At 33.0% G+C, this 14,022-nt stretch overlaps 1 protein-coding gene and 1 pseudogene across 1 annotated transcript; one reads left to right on the plus strand and one right to left on the minus strand.

Moving 5' to 3' along the window:
- Positions 1–5,176: 5,176 nt before the first annotated feature.
- Positions 5,177–8,368, minus strand: LOC120172576 (annotated as a pseudogene).
- A 2,655-nt stretch (positions 8,369–11,023) lies between these two features.
- Positions 11,024–13,723, plus strand: LOC120172577 (vesicle-associated membrane protein 714-like). Its single transcript, XM_039180008.1, has 4 exons — positions 11,024–11,402; positions 12,029–12,219; positions 12,659–12,822; positions 13,364–13,723. The coding sequence occupies exons 1-4, from the start codon at positions 11,186–11,188 to the stop codon at positions 13,452–13,454; spliced, it is 663 nt and encodes a 220-aa protein (XP_039035939.1). The 5' UTR covers positions 11,024–11,185; the 3' UTR covers positions 13,455–13,723.
- Positions 13,724–14,022: the final 299 nt, after the last annotated feature.

Genomic DNA, 14,022 nt, shown 5'->3' on the forward strand with positions numbered 1-14,022 from the left:
TTTCAATCACTGAGGTCATTCAAGAAAAAAAAAAGTAATTAAAATAGAAGAAACATAAACATGTACACCATTTATGAATATTTTTCCTATTTATTATAAGAGGAAATAAAATATTATTAATTAAAAATATAATTATACAAAATTAATTAATAAAAGATTATAAGGGAATTGATAAATATAGTAATTTCCTATTTGATCTTTACATATTTTATTTGAAATTATAAAATATAAAATATCGTTATAATTACAATTATCATGTAAAATAATTATTTTTTAATTTGATTTTACACTTTTATGACATGAACTAGAAAGTTTGATAATAAAATTAAATTAATAGACACCATATGGTTGAGATTATATTCATTTAATTGAAAATATTTTTATTTTAAATAGTTTAATTGGAAAAAAAAGCACAAATCAAATTATTTCCGTAGTTAAATGAATGATTGCTATTCTTAAAGTCTCCAGTACGAGCACCAACGATTGTAACATGATTGATTTAACGTTCATTGTTAAATGATTAAAAGTATTTAAAACATATAATATTTTATAATCACTTTTAACTTAATAAAAAAATGGCTTAACTATACGTATAATTGATTTATTGTGGGACATCTTATTTATTATTATTATTACTTTAGGAACATATTTATTTATTAATATGATTCCTCGGCATTGAATATATCATCGACCAACCTGTGAATATATATATACCCACACCAGATCTAACCTGAAATGGTAAAAATATGCTTTAACTCAGTGTATTCTTCATATATTTATAATTTAGTCAATTTACTTTTTTTTTTAAGAATTTGATCCCTTTACCTTTGAATTAAAAAAACAAATTTATTTGTAAACTGTCTACCCTCTCTAATGTGTTATGGGCTCTCATCCATATCTAGAATATGAGATTAAGACAAAAACGAGGAATTACTACTACTATTTCAGATGCAGAAGTACGACATAACTCTTTAGGGACATGGACCTCGGGTTAAGGAATGCCTAAACTTTGCTTTGATACTATTAAATGTAACACCCTAAACCAATACGACACACATTCGACCGACTAGGATGCTACATGGAACCACCGAAATGGCTGACCAAAATTTTTCTCATTTCTCTTACTTTAAAATGACCATTTTACTAACCTTTTTCGAAATAAAATCAACCATAAATATAATTGAAAACTTTACATCATGAGAGCTCCCAAAATAAATATTTGTATACAAAATAATATAGACCAACTTTAAATAACTTTACAATTCAACTTTACAATAGGGTTTATAAATATACATGCCCTTCAAACTTAAGACGTACTCTGATATGCACTTGGCCATGACATCATTTTCTCTAAGGCTTCCTCGAAAGCTCCACCTAATTTGCGTAAGAAAACAAATTCCAAACGTTGAGCTAACTAGCTTAATGCCACACTAACAACTATAACATACTAAAAATGTATCATTGAAAGACTCAAGCTATCAAGTTTACTGCATTAGTGAGTATACTTGTATACTCACACTCTAATCTATGGTAAACATCATGGTACAGACATCATGGTACAACTGAGGGTTCTGCTCTGCATCTCAGAGCTCCACACACCCCTCTAGTTTATCGAGGATGATTGCTTGGAATCTCTGCATCGGTCAATACCCTTGACTAACCCACCCCTTGTGAGTGTTGGGTATTGACCCTAGTTATTCAACTTAAAGTGCATTGTGCACTCCCTAATGACATCCGGATTGATTCTATACTTCCGACAATGTTAGCTTTTCTAAAGGAACTCGGGTGTCCTGATCATTTCCTGAGCATTCAAACAAGGCTAGTCTTATTTCACCCTACTTTAGCTCGTTTCTTCGTTTGAAATAAGCATTATTATTGTTTTCACTTGTAGTCTTATTTGGAAGAAATTAAAAGCTTTTGGGAAACCTCGGTTGCTTCTATAATTCATCTCGATTTGAAGCCCAAAACATAACGTTGGTATCGATACTAGCCTTACAGTATCAATACCCTCTCTTAAGTAACCTAAGGTATCGATACCACAATGTTGATTTGCCTTGAAAGAAAAGGGGGGAGTATTGATACTTATATAAGAGTATCAATACTGGACCTTGGGTATCGATACTCCCTAGAGTACCGATACCAAAATGACATTCTGGAATCCCGATCTAGATACTAAGGTCATCAATCTCGATATCAAACCCTCAGTATCAATACTTCTTTAAGGGGTATCGATACTTTCTTTAACAACTCTTGATTTTATGACTGAAACATGAACAATATCAATATTTTTTCTTACAGTATCGATACTCACCCTTAAACATACCCTATTTATGCACGAATTAGTTCCTTAAACTCCTTAATTTTTTTTTACCTTGAGGTTCCCGATTGTTATTAAGTCTTATGTGAATCATAATGTTCATAAATAAGGCTTTAAACATGCTAAAAATAACTTTAATAAGAATCTACCATGACAACTTACTTAGCATGCTTCAAACTCAACTTTCTAGCTATAACTCATTTATAATGATCCACAATTGGTATGAGGAAGCTGTGAGTGTGTTACCTGATTTCCCTTTGCTACTAAAGCCTTTCCCAAATTCAACTTGGAGGCATTTTTTTTCTTTATCCCTTGCTTTTGAACTTTCTCCAACCTCCTTAGCTAATCAAAGGCCAAAACTAGGAGTTTCTAACTTGTCTAGAGCTTGAAATTGAGTTAAGAACACTTTAACGACCTAAATTTACTAAAAACAAGCTTGGATTCCTTGAATCCCTAAAACCTCATTAAAACTCATTTTGAAATCATGTTTAAAACTTAAGATTTAGGGCTTGAAATAAAAGTTGAGGGATGGAGATCAAGGCTCTTATCTTGGTTGATTTAAACTAAAGATGCCAAAAGCTTGCTCATTTTTTAATGCTCTCGGAGAGAAAAAGGAAGAGAGAAGAGAAGAATAAATGGAAGAGTATTTGGGAAGCTTAGGTTCACGTGAAATCTTTCTATAATAAGGGGTTTTTATCCTTTAAAACATGCTATGATTAAACTACACTTTTGGTCCCTATCCTTTTAATCTAACTTAAAACCATCATTAACCTTTAACTCTTGGACCAAACTTAATATCGATACCCTTTTGACTCGGTCCAAACTAATCTAGGAGATTTAATGGGATTGACTTATGGGTCTCGGGTTGACCGAACTACTAACTTGAGATTCAGGGTATTACAACTCTCCCCTCCTACATAAAATTTCATCCTCGAAATTTCGACAGGCATCTACGACATATCTATACCACTAAAACATCTAATCCTAAGGGCTGAATACTAGGTCGACTACGATGGTAAGTAGAATAGGAAATAGGGTAAATGTACCTGAGATCACGTCAGTTGTATCGTCATCCTCATGAGCTCGGATCGCATACTGACGGGAATCGACTCTAGGTTTCATACTAACTCTAGACTGAACGACGCCCCTATCAGCCTGACCATAAGAACTCCCTCCTCTATGAGATCCTCTACCCCTTTGAATTATTGGAGTTGATTGTTAAGTCAACGCTGGAGCCACATCACAAGCTTCTGGGTAATCTTGGATAAAATTATAATCAAATTGATAGAATATATAAGTAATATGACCAAATATGTAATAATATCAAATATTTTAACTGCCACATCAATTTTTCGTTAAATATTAACGGTATGTGACTCAATTGAATGTATTTAAATAGTTGGATGATCTGATTGATAAAATTTTAAAAATGATGATCAAAATAAAAAAAGCAATAATTAGATGGTCGTTAATATAATTTACCTTTTATTTTAAATAATTTATCTTTAAATTTTTAATTGATTTTTAATTATATTTTAAATTCTTTAAAATTTAAATTTTTATAAATTATATTAATAATACTCATCGTTAATCATACTAGTTAATAAGTTTAAATTTTTCTTTGAAAAATATACTTTATGCAACGGTACGTACGCTCGATATCTGCATCATTGTGAAAGCATGGCAACCAATTTGATAAAAAAAAAACCCCCGGATTTAATGGTGTTTTAAATGCAATGATACTAGGTGTCAGAACCGGACTGAGCGATGAACCAGAAAACAATAAATTGGATGGTGTGATCAACCTCTTTAGACCTAGTCCATGCAGCAGAGATCAGTGCACCATGTCATACAGGATGGCAGACATCCCATCCCAAACAACATAGTTGGTTGACAAGTAATTTACATATCACTGATGTCAGTAGTACATTTTTAACTTTTAAAAAATAGTAAAGTAAAATTACACATTTCCTCTAAACTTTATTATATCTCCTATTTTACTCACCGCACTTTTAAATTTTTCAGTTTGCTCATTAAACTTTAAATATTGATTTTTTTTATCACTCGACCGTTTACTCAATAACAGATGCTCATGTAAATTATTTTAATAATAAAACATTCCACATAAGACTTAAAAAGATAAATTACACATTTACTTACTGAATTTTTCTCTTTCCTATTCTACTCACTATACTTTTATTTTTTTCAATTAATATAGCAATGTCATAACGCCGTTAGAAATTTAACGGTCGAGTGACCAAAAAGGTTCAATGTCTAAAGTTTAGTGATAAAATTAAAAAATTGAAAATATGGTGAGTGAAATAAGAGAGAGTGAAGTTCAGTGAGTAAGCGTGTAATTTACCCAAATAGTTAATATGAAAGAATTCAAGGAATGGTCCCAATTAAAGATGACATGTCCCTTTCAACTGCCCAAATTCGAACAATTTTATCTTGCTGGTGTGTTGATAATAGACTTCATTAATACGTGAAGCTTTACGATTAATTAAAGAAAGCCAAAACAACCCCAATAGATTATACTAAATATGCTACTTTTCAAAAATAGAATACAAAGACACTCGACCCTAAAGCACTAGTCTACCCATAAAGAAATTGCGAGGTATATCCATCCCACATCATATTCTATTGATATTTGATACTATATTATTTCAAGAGTAACTAGAGATGCTCTGCTCACGTGGCATGAATCATGACTTTCGATATCATACTTATATCGATTCTATACCTATATCAAAACCAAATCGGATTTTGCTTCAGTTGGTATCGAATACAATCTGTACTAGTTTTTATTGACCCATATGAATAGTAATCACCAATCAAAGATATGGTCGCACAAATATGTAAATGCAGTCAGTTTACACTAACCCGATAAAGAATCAGAATCATATAAACTCTACCAACCAACCAAATCCATCGAGGAAGACTAATTGCTAGAGTTTGTGTTTTCAACATCAAGTAAATGGTGACTAAATGAGAAGACCAAAACCTCCTAAACAATAGACCGAAAAACAAAACTATAGAGCCCAAAAAACTATAGTACCCGTATTCTCGATTTGCTGGTCAGGAATTATGTGCATTAGCAGTGCCCGATGGACCATGTCGATGAATTGATTGTCCTGAAACATATGCAGTGCCGGTTAGATGCATGGGGGAAAATGAGTAGTAAACAAGGGTTTAAAACAAGAATTAAAGTTCTAGTGGGTAAAGTATTTCATAATCGGGAGTCTAATTTGGAGCATTGCAGATGGATGTAAACTAACCTGAATGAGAGCCAGAAGAGCCTCCCGGACTTTTTCTCGGCTGATAGATAACCCATAGTTTTCAGTGGGAACAGGAGCAGGAGTGAGTGATGGTGAAGGAGTGGGTGGTGGAAAGGGTTGAAGCAACGGTGCACTGCACCGTGCAGGTGTGGTAGACTCAGAGGAGGGTTAAGTAGAGGAGCAGTTGGTGAAAATGTAGAGACGGATCGCACTATCTGTGGAGAAGTGGAAGGACGCAAAAAGAATGTTGAGGGCTTTACAAGATTAGTATGATTGCTTCCCGATTCAGGTGTATCATATAGTGGCATCAATGGACTAGAAGATGATAGAGGATATGGTAGTACTGCCACTGTAGGGGAAGCGACAATCACTGGGCTAGAAGTTGCAGGCATTGCAGCAGAAAATTGGAAAGGTTGTCCGTAATTCACTCTATTTGAAGCACGTCCAATGGTCATAGCTGTCTGCAACATGTAATAGAAGGACTAAAATATAGCCACCCATAATAAATGTTGTCCCTATGCAATATCTAAAAAGACAAAAGGGGCATAAAATAAAAGGAAACTATCAGCGTTCGTTCATTTATCTTAGTGAATAAACTTATGATCAATTAAACAATTAGATTTGGTGTGCTATAATAGGATGCTTAACTACAGAATATATCATTGCGGTTAAAACACAGAGGAAAAACCCTGATTAACTAAGAACAATCTGTCATGATAGAGCACACTTTACAACAAAGCAACCAACAAGACAAAATTATAGTCATAGGGTGACACAATTTTCTATACGCACTTATGCAGAGGAACATATTGTATGCAATCATAGGGCAGAATCAAAATGCACTGAAAAAAAAGAACACTAAGGAACATTGACTAGGAAATTGCATACATACACTGAAGAAATTCACAAAGGCAGGATCATCGGGGACATCTGCAGCATTGGATGCAGTTGACGATGATGGCTCCAAGGGACCATCCATGATGGCCATTGTTGAGACAGCCTCCGGTTCTTCAAACTCACTGAATTTATGATTATCACTGTTACTTGGAAAGTTGAAAAAAGCAGTGAAACCAGAATATCGTGGAAGTTTACAAAGCATATATAATGGCATCACAATTGGAACATTTACCATTCATTACAGTTGAGATTTTACTCAGTTAGAAATGAAAGCTTGAAAATTGGGCATCTCAAAAACAGGATTTTCTCCTATACTAAACCAAACCAAGATGCAGTCCTGAAAAATCATAATAATCCAGCACCCATTTGGTAGAAGAAAAATGAAAGGTTCAGGAGTCCACTATTATAGTTGACTTAAGGCAATTTAGAAGAAAAAAACATCTCTTAAGAGATGGTGATGGATACACTGAAAGAAAAGTACCAAATTGAAACAAAAAGTAACACAGCAAAACTAATGAAGTGATTTCAAATGCTTGGAAACTGCAAGTTTGACTGCAAAACTCAAAATGATCATAATTATAAGGCACAAAGAGATAATTCAATTTGGTGATGTATACGCTGATAACTAAGCATAATAATAATTTTAAGAAAATGAGAAACATAGTGAAAGCAATAGAAAAAGTGGGGACCATAATGCTTACCCTTTTGCTGATGTTACTGGGGCACCTTGGAGTACGCATTAAGGATCCTGAAGATGCCAAAACACATAAAATGGCACAAGTAAGCGGTAAAAATATCATAAAATTTTCATCATACAAACACGCACAAAATCAACCACATACACATCAAACCACCAATGACCGGAATCAGGCACAGAGAAAAGACTTATGTACATTTGTCTTTTGTCAAAGCAAAACAAATGACAAAAACTATCAGTACCTGCTGAAAAGATTTGCCACCTCCTGACTTCACCAGCATCATAAAACCAGATACCATTTATTTCCTGAGAAGCATTGCGGTATAACAGATATTTATCCTGAACTTCATACTCAAAATCTCCCAAGAGATTTTCCACCAAATTATCTGTTTATAGAAGGCGCGTTGAAGCTTATTAGTACTAAAATAAACAAAACTTTATTAAAACTTAAAAGACTCTGATTCTTAGTTTAATCTTCATTCTCACCAAATTGTGCAAAAAAGATTGATTATATATGAATCAGGAATTTTCTGTTCCGGTTTAAGTTCAAAGCACACAATTACTAAACATCGATACAAGAAGATCAAGAACAACATGGAACTAACCAGTATTGCGTCTATTCATCACAATAAACTGAAACCTAGGTTGCTTATTCCTGAATTATGAACCGGAAAAAAAATCAATTTGAAAAAACAAAAAACAAAAGAAAATTTACAGATTATTAAAGGAAAATCCAAAGTTACCTCTTGACGACAAAGAGAGATCCTTCAACGTCTTTTCGGCTCTGAATAATCAACAAAAAAGAAAAAGTTAAGTGTTTAGAGATTAAAAAGAAGGCTTTATAAATAATAGGAAATGAGGAATTACCCATTGGTTAAGGTCGATGTTGAACTCATAGAAGGCAACATGAGCAGCGGTGATGAGAATTTCCTCGACGAAAGGATCGATGCGACGGAGGACCGTTAAATTGAGGAGTTTCGTGCTTTGTTGGTCCAGGTTGGGCATTAATTTCCCGAATTGCGGCTGCGACATCTTGGATCCTTTTTTTTTTTCTTTCAAAAATTAAACTGATAAACCCTAGCTAGATTTGGATGGAGATTTCGACCTTTAGGAGAAAAGGAGGTGAAAACAATAATTACTCCATTTCAAATAGATAAAGAAAGAATGAATTAACGGTGGGAAACGATAACAACCGGGATTCAACTTCTTACGCAAGGTTTTTATTTATATATATTTTGGATGAATAAATTACAATTTTAATCACTAAACTTTCTTCTTCATTCTAGTTGGATCACTAAAATATTTTTTTCAAAATTATTTACTAAACTTACGATTTGGTCACATTTTATTCCTATTTCGGGGCATCATACATCAGCAAATAAATATATACGTAGAGGGAGAGCGGATGTGCGATTTTTGTCACGTTCTTTTAAGAGCAAAATCTGAAAAGATGAGTTACATGAGTATAAACAAGAGGAGGGTGGCAACCATGAAGAACCCACGGCAGCTCCGCTACCTGCCTGAAAAAAATCACCAAACTGTTGACGGAAAGGTAACCAATTGGTGTTTGAGTTCCCGTTATGAATAAGGATGAATCCAGAGAGACTAGTGGATAATTGTACCTTAAAATTTAAAATTGTTATCTATTTTTAAATTGTTATCTATTTTTTATTAAAAATATATTTTCGTATTCTAAAATTTATTAAATCCGTGTCCTTCTAAAATTTTTGAGGTTATATCTTTTTAACATGGATCACAATGAGTTGATTTTACTGCATCAAGGATCACAATGAGGAGCCTCGGCGTTGTTGCAAGTGGACGAATGATCATGCCGATTAAGGAGGATGGCAATGAAAATATCAAGAAAAACTTATATAATTAAGTCTATCTAACTCGTACAAAATAATCTAGTCTACCGTACAAAACAGTCTATCTGATTAGGTTTTGAAATACAAGATAGTTTATTTACATGTTCTACTTTTCATCATCCATAAAATTATTAACGTCACATGAATTAAAAAACATCCACTTTAAAAAGAATAATTCTAAATATTCAAACTTTCGTATATTCTCTTTTTATATTATGATATCATCTTTAATGATTGTGAATTATAATTGTCTGTAAAATTTAAAAAGGACGAATCCTTATATATGTATCATCTTTTTTCTACTTTAATAATTTTGTGTGATGAACATAAACAAACTCTGATAAAAAAATAATCATGATAACCAACTTCAAATAGCATACCCCATTTTAAGTTCAAAAATATTTTAAAGATGAGAGAAAAAGTTAAAATCTCCTTTCGCAAAATAATATTAACAGAATATACATTGAATCTTCAATAAATTTATTACAAAATAAAGTAAAAAAGAGGCAAAAAGAAAATCTCCCAATGGCCGAACAACGACGCCATTGGATGAAGGTGAACGTCTCCAATAGTTGAGACCCAAAATGCACCTCACTCTATCGCCACCTTTATTTACTCGTAAATATTAGCTACTAAAAGTAGTTAGAGAACATTATGCAGTGCAATTTTGCATACCACCGACTGTCATTGTAAAATATTCAATTGATGCCAAAGAGAGGTTCCTTAATCTTGCACAATATATATTGGAAAATGATAATAAATTTTATTTTTATGAGAATATTACTTATCTTCCTCTCTCTTTTCTTTTTTCTTTACACATTGTGTCAGTTTTATTGACATATCCAATTTTTTTCATTTAATTTTATTTAACCGACGACGACACCAATTTTGATGATGGTTGTCGTTCGTCGATTGTCTTTAAAAAAAAATAAGAATCATGTTCTTTGTTTTTATGACATGTTTATCTCTGCGTTTGTGACATATTTTTCTTTGTCTTTTGGTAGCCTATGGTCTTTTGCTATTTTTTCCGTTTATCTTTTTTATCAGGGTTGAATCTGACATCGCAATGACTAATCAAAATGGCGCTTATTTGTTATTATGTTGATTTTCCCTGCTTTGAACCATTGGATTGATATAGATATATGCTTTGCGTTCGTAGATAGTTTTCTCACGTCGCTCGACTATGATTTGCGATTTATCGGTGGTCTTCAGTAGTTTCATCCCATTCTGTGGTTCGTTTACCGATACAGTCAGATTTGTTCGTATATTTATTTTATTGGAGCATTGATTAGATTTTTTAATATTTTAGTTTTTTGGTCTTTGTGATGTAGGCGATTATTTTTTGTGTTAATAGTTATAGAAAATATTTAATTATAATATAGTTTACGCTTACAGTTATACTTGTAAATATTCGTTGTAATTATGAATATTTTCTATTTTTAATAAAATTAGCGGATTTCTGTCAAAAAAAAATTATTAGTATATTATGTAATTTATATAAAGTTATTATATCGACGATGATATAATAATAATTAAATTAAGTTCAACCGATAATCATATAAAGTCATTAAATATTAAATAAAAATAATACATTTTTAGTTTAAATAATATAAACAACTTGAATAAGCTTAAATTAATCATTATAGATATAATTAAATCTAGATAAAATTTTAAAAATTGTATTTTTAATTAGATCATATTTAAATAACTTTATATAATAATACTACTTAGTATATATAAATCCAGTCTCAACCGATCCACAATAAACACCTCAATATTAACTGATTTAATCCATTAAATTGATAAAATTTGATTTACAGTTAAAGAAATTAACTTATTATGAGTTGTTATTTTTTTTGAATCAAACTAATTGACCAATTTTAAAACCACTTGATTTAAGTCAATTTCGGTTTTTTCAATGGATTTTATTAGTATCTTATTTTGGCTTAATTTTTAAATTCCGGCTGGCGAAAATTCCCTGTTTGGTTAGATTCACCCGACAAAGTTTTGAGCCTAATCCCATTCCCCCAGAAATCACGCTTCAAAATAGCTCCTCGTCCCGCCCCCGCCATCCAATTAGCTTCGAAGCCTGTAAGAACGAGCAACTAAATAAGGTAGAAGTCTCTCGATGGCGATTCTTTATGCGTTGGTAGCTCGAGGCATGGTGGTTCTGGCGGAGTTCAGCGCCGTGACGGGGAACACCGGTGCGGTGGCACGACGGATCCTCGAGAAACTTCCGGAAGAGGCCGATTCAAGACTCTGCTTATCGCAGGATCGTTATATCTTTCATATACTGAGATCGGATGGCCTCACTTTCCTCTGTATGGCTAATGATACATTTGGAAGTACGTTTCTTTGACTTTATTTATTTCTGAATTTTTATAAATTTTAGCTTTGTTTGGAGTTCAAATTTTTAGGTTGACGAATTGAAGTAGTCGAAGAGATTATTATTTCTTTTAGGATTTAAAGCCTGTCACTTGAAATGCGTGCTTCATTTTAATTTCTAGTACTTAGATCTGGCTTTGTTGTAGAATTGCGAATATAATTTCCATTTACTTTAACATTATTTTCAAATACTTTGTTGCTATGTTTAGGAGGATGAATTTGGAGATTTCGATATGGTTTTGTTTACAATTATGAGAAAAATGTGCTTAGTTTATGTATAAATTAGTTGAGATTCAGCATCTTTCTCCTTGCTGGATAGGGTATTTCCCACTTTCTATGATGTAAAAATATAGAGACGATTATGTCTACATTAGTGGAGATTCAATATCTTTGCCTCATACTCTTGAGGGTGAGAATACAAGTTTGAACTTTGAGAATCGCACTTGTTGGGTGGGTTTGCCTTAAAACACTCTCGGCTTGATAGGATTTATCCAAAGTCCAATATGGGTACCTTGGATTTACGCCCAAAAAATGGTACAAATGATTATGTTTAGGACTCACTATTAGTTATGGTGCTTCAATGCAGGGAGAGTTCCATTTTCGTACTTGGAGGATATTCACATGAGGTTCATGAAAAACTACGGCAAAGTGGCTCATTATGCGCCCGCATATGCAATGAATGATGAGTTCTCACGAGTGTTGCATCAACAAATGGAGTTTTTTTCCAGTAGTCCAAGTGCAGATACTCTCAATCGTGTTAGAGGTGAAGTGAGTGAGGCAAGTATCTTGTATCAGCTGGAACTTCCTTTTCTCTTTATCTGTTTGGGGTTTCATTTTCTACTTTCGTTTATATACATATATATATATTTGGATTTGTAAATGTGTAGATTGGTTGCAAATTGACTTCCTCTTTATGCTAAGTCAAGTATGTTCCTATTTCTAACTATCTACTTTTTAGTCCATAATTGACACTTGACAGTGTGTATTGTCCTGGATATTCAAACTTATAACCCTGAATATGAAAGTTTTCAAATTTATAAACAATATACTAGTGTGAGGACTAGTTCGGCCATGGAAAAACTGCCAAGTTATCTACATCTATCCTGAAAATGTTTGCGCTTGTTATTGTCTGGTATTGCCATCATTGTTATTCATTGTGTCTAAGCAATACAAGTGATCAATGTGCTCTGAATTTGTGATTGTATTTAATTTTCAGATACGTACAATTATGGTGGAAAACATTGAGAAGATACTTGAGAGAGGTGACAGGATTGAGCTTCTTGTGGACAAAACGGCAACAATGCAAGATGGTGCATTTCACTTCAAGAAACAGTCTAAACACCTTCGTCAAGCACTGTGGATGAAAAATGCCAAACTGTTGTAAGTACTTCCAACTTCCTTTTATAACTTATTATATTTACAGAAAATATAGACAGATGGCCAAATTATGAATTCCCTGTTGTCTATAATCATGGAGCATAAGCATGAATAATGGCTTCCCATGTTAAGTAAGGAACCTATGGGATTGATTTTGCCACAGATCTTGTTGTATTCGTGCTCAATTGGTTTGGTGAAAATGGTCAAGCTTTGAATACTGTAGTATGTATACTGTGTACAAGGCTCGTGGGACAAACCGAGGAAAATATCACATTTATCTTTGATCATCTTTAAAGGGTTTTCCAAATAATGTCAGTTGAATGATCACGTTTCACCATTTTCGTTGATTACTAACACAAAAAACTTGTCTGATTTTCCTTTTAGCTCGCAGTTTATCATCCAAGCATGAGAATAAAATCATTGTAATGTCTTAACTTAATTACTTGAACCATTTTTATTTTATATTAGAAATGTAAATGGCTCATATCTTCGGTGCATGTTAAATGCTACACAAGGAAATTTATACACCTTCATGTAAAAACAGGGCCATGCTGACATGCTTGATTGTTTTGTTACTCTACATAATAATTGCCGCTTGCTGCGGAGGCATCACTCTACCATCATGCAGATCCTGAGCGCAGAAGTCTTGCTCGTTTAAATTTCCTATAATATGTGAACCTCGATGATTATTTATGCAAGTTTGTCTCAAGTAGGCTAATCTGTTTTTCGAGTTCGAGGTTTCGAGGTATATGTGAAGCATAATGTCTATAGTGCTCAACATTCCAGAAATATCTGTATATTTTACAGCTACCTGGATCTCACCTAGATACTTAACGTTGGATGAATGGGTGGCATCACGTTGTTGAGGATCATCTTTGTATTCTGTAAATGTGTGGATTTAGGATATATTATTTGTTTCCAGGGTTTGAATAGCTACTTTTCGTTTTTACTTTTTCCTTTGTGCTGCATTCGACAATCTTGAGTCTGTACTCAAGGGCGAGCACACATTGGTATAAACCAACATAATCAACATCCTCGATTTTGTTGATTTCAGTTAGTTTGACGGTCGATTATGTGATCGGTAATTCGATCACGAACTGATTGGTTTAGGTGACATTAATGGATATACTATTTATTTTAAGATTCAAAGGGTCATTTTAATTGCGTAACTTTTATACTTAAACTCATTTAATTGTATTAATT

The sequence above is a fragment of the Hibiscus syriacus genome, unplaced genomic scaffold, assembly GCF_006381635.1.
Source record: "Hibiscus syriacus cultivar Baekdansim isolate YM2019G1 unplaced genomic scaffold, ASM638163v2 tig00111855_pilon, whole genome shotgun sequence".
NCBI classification, from domain to species: Eukaryota; Viridiplantae; Streptophyta; class Magnoliopsida; order Malvales; family Malvaceae; genus Hibiscus; species Hibiscus syriacus.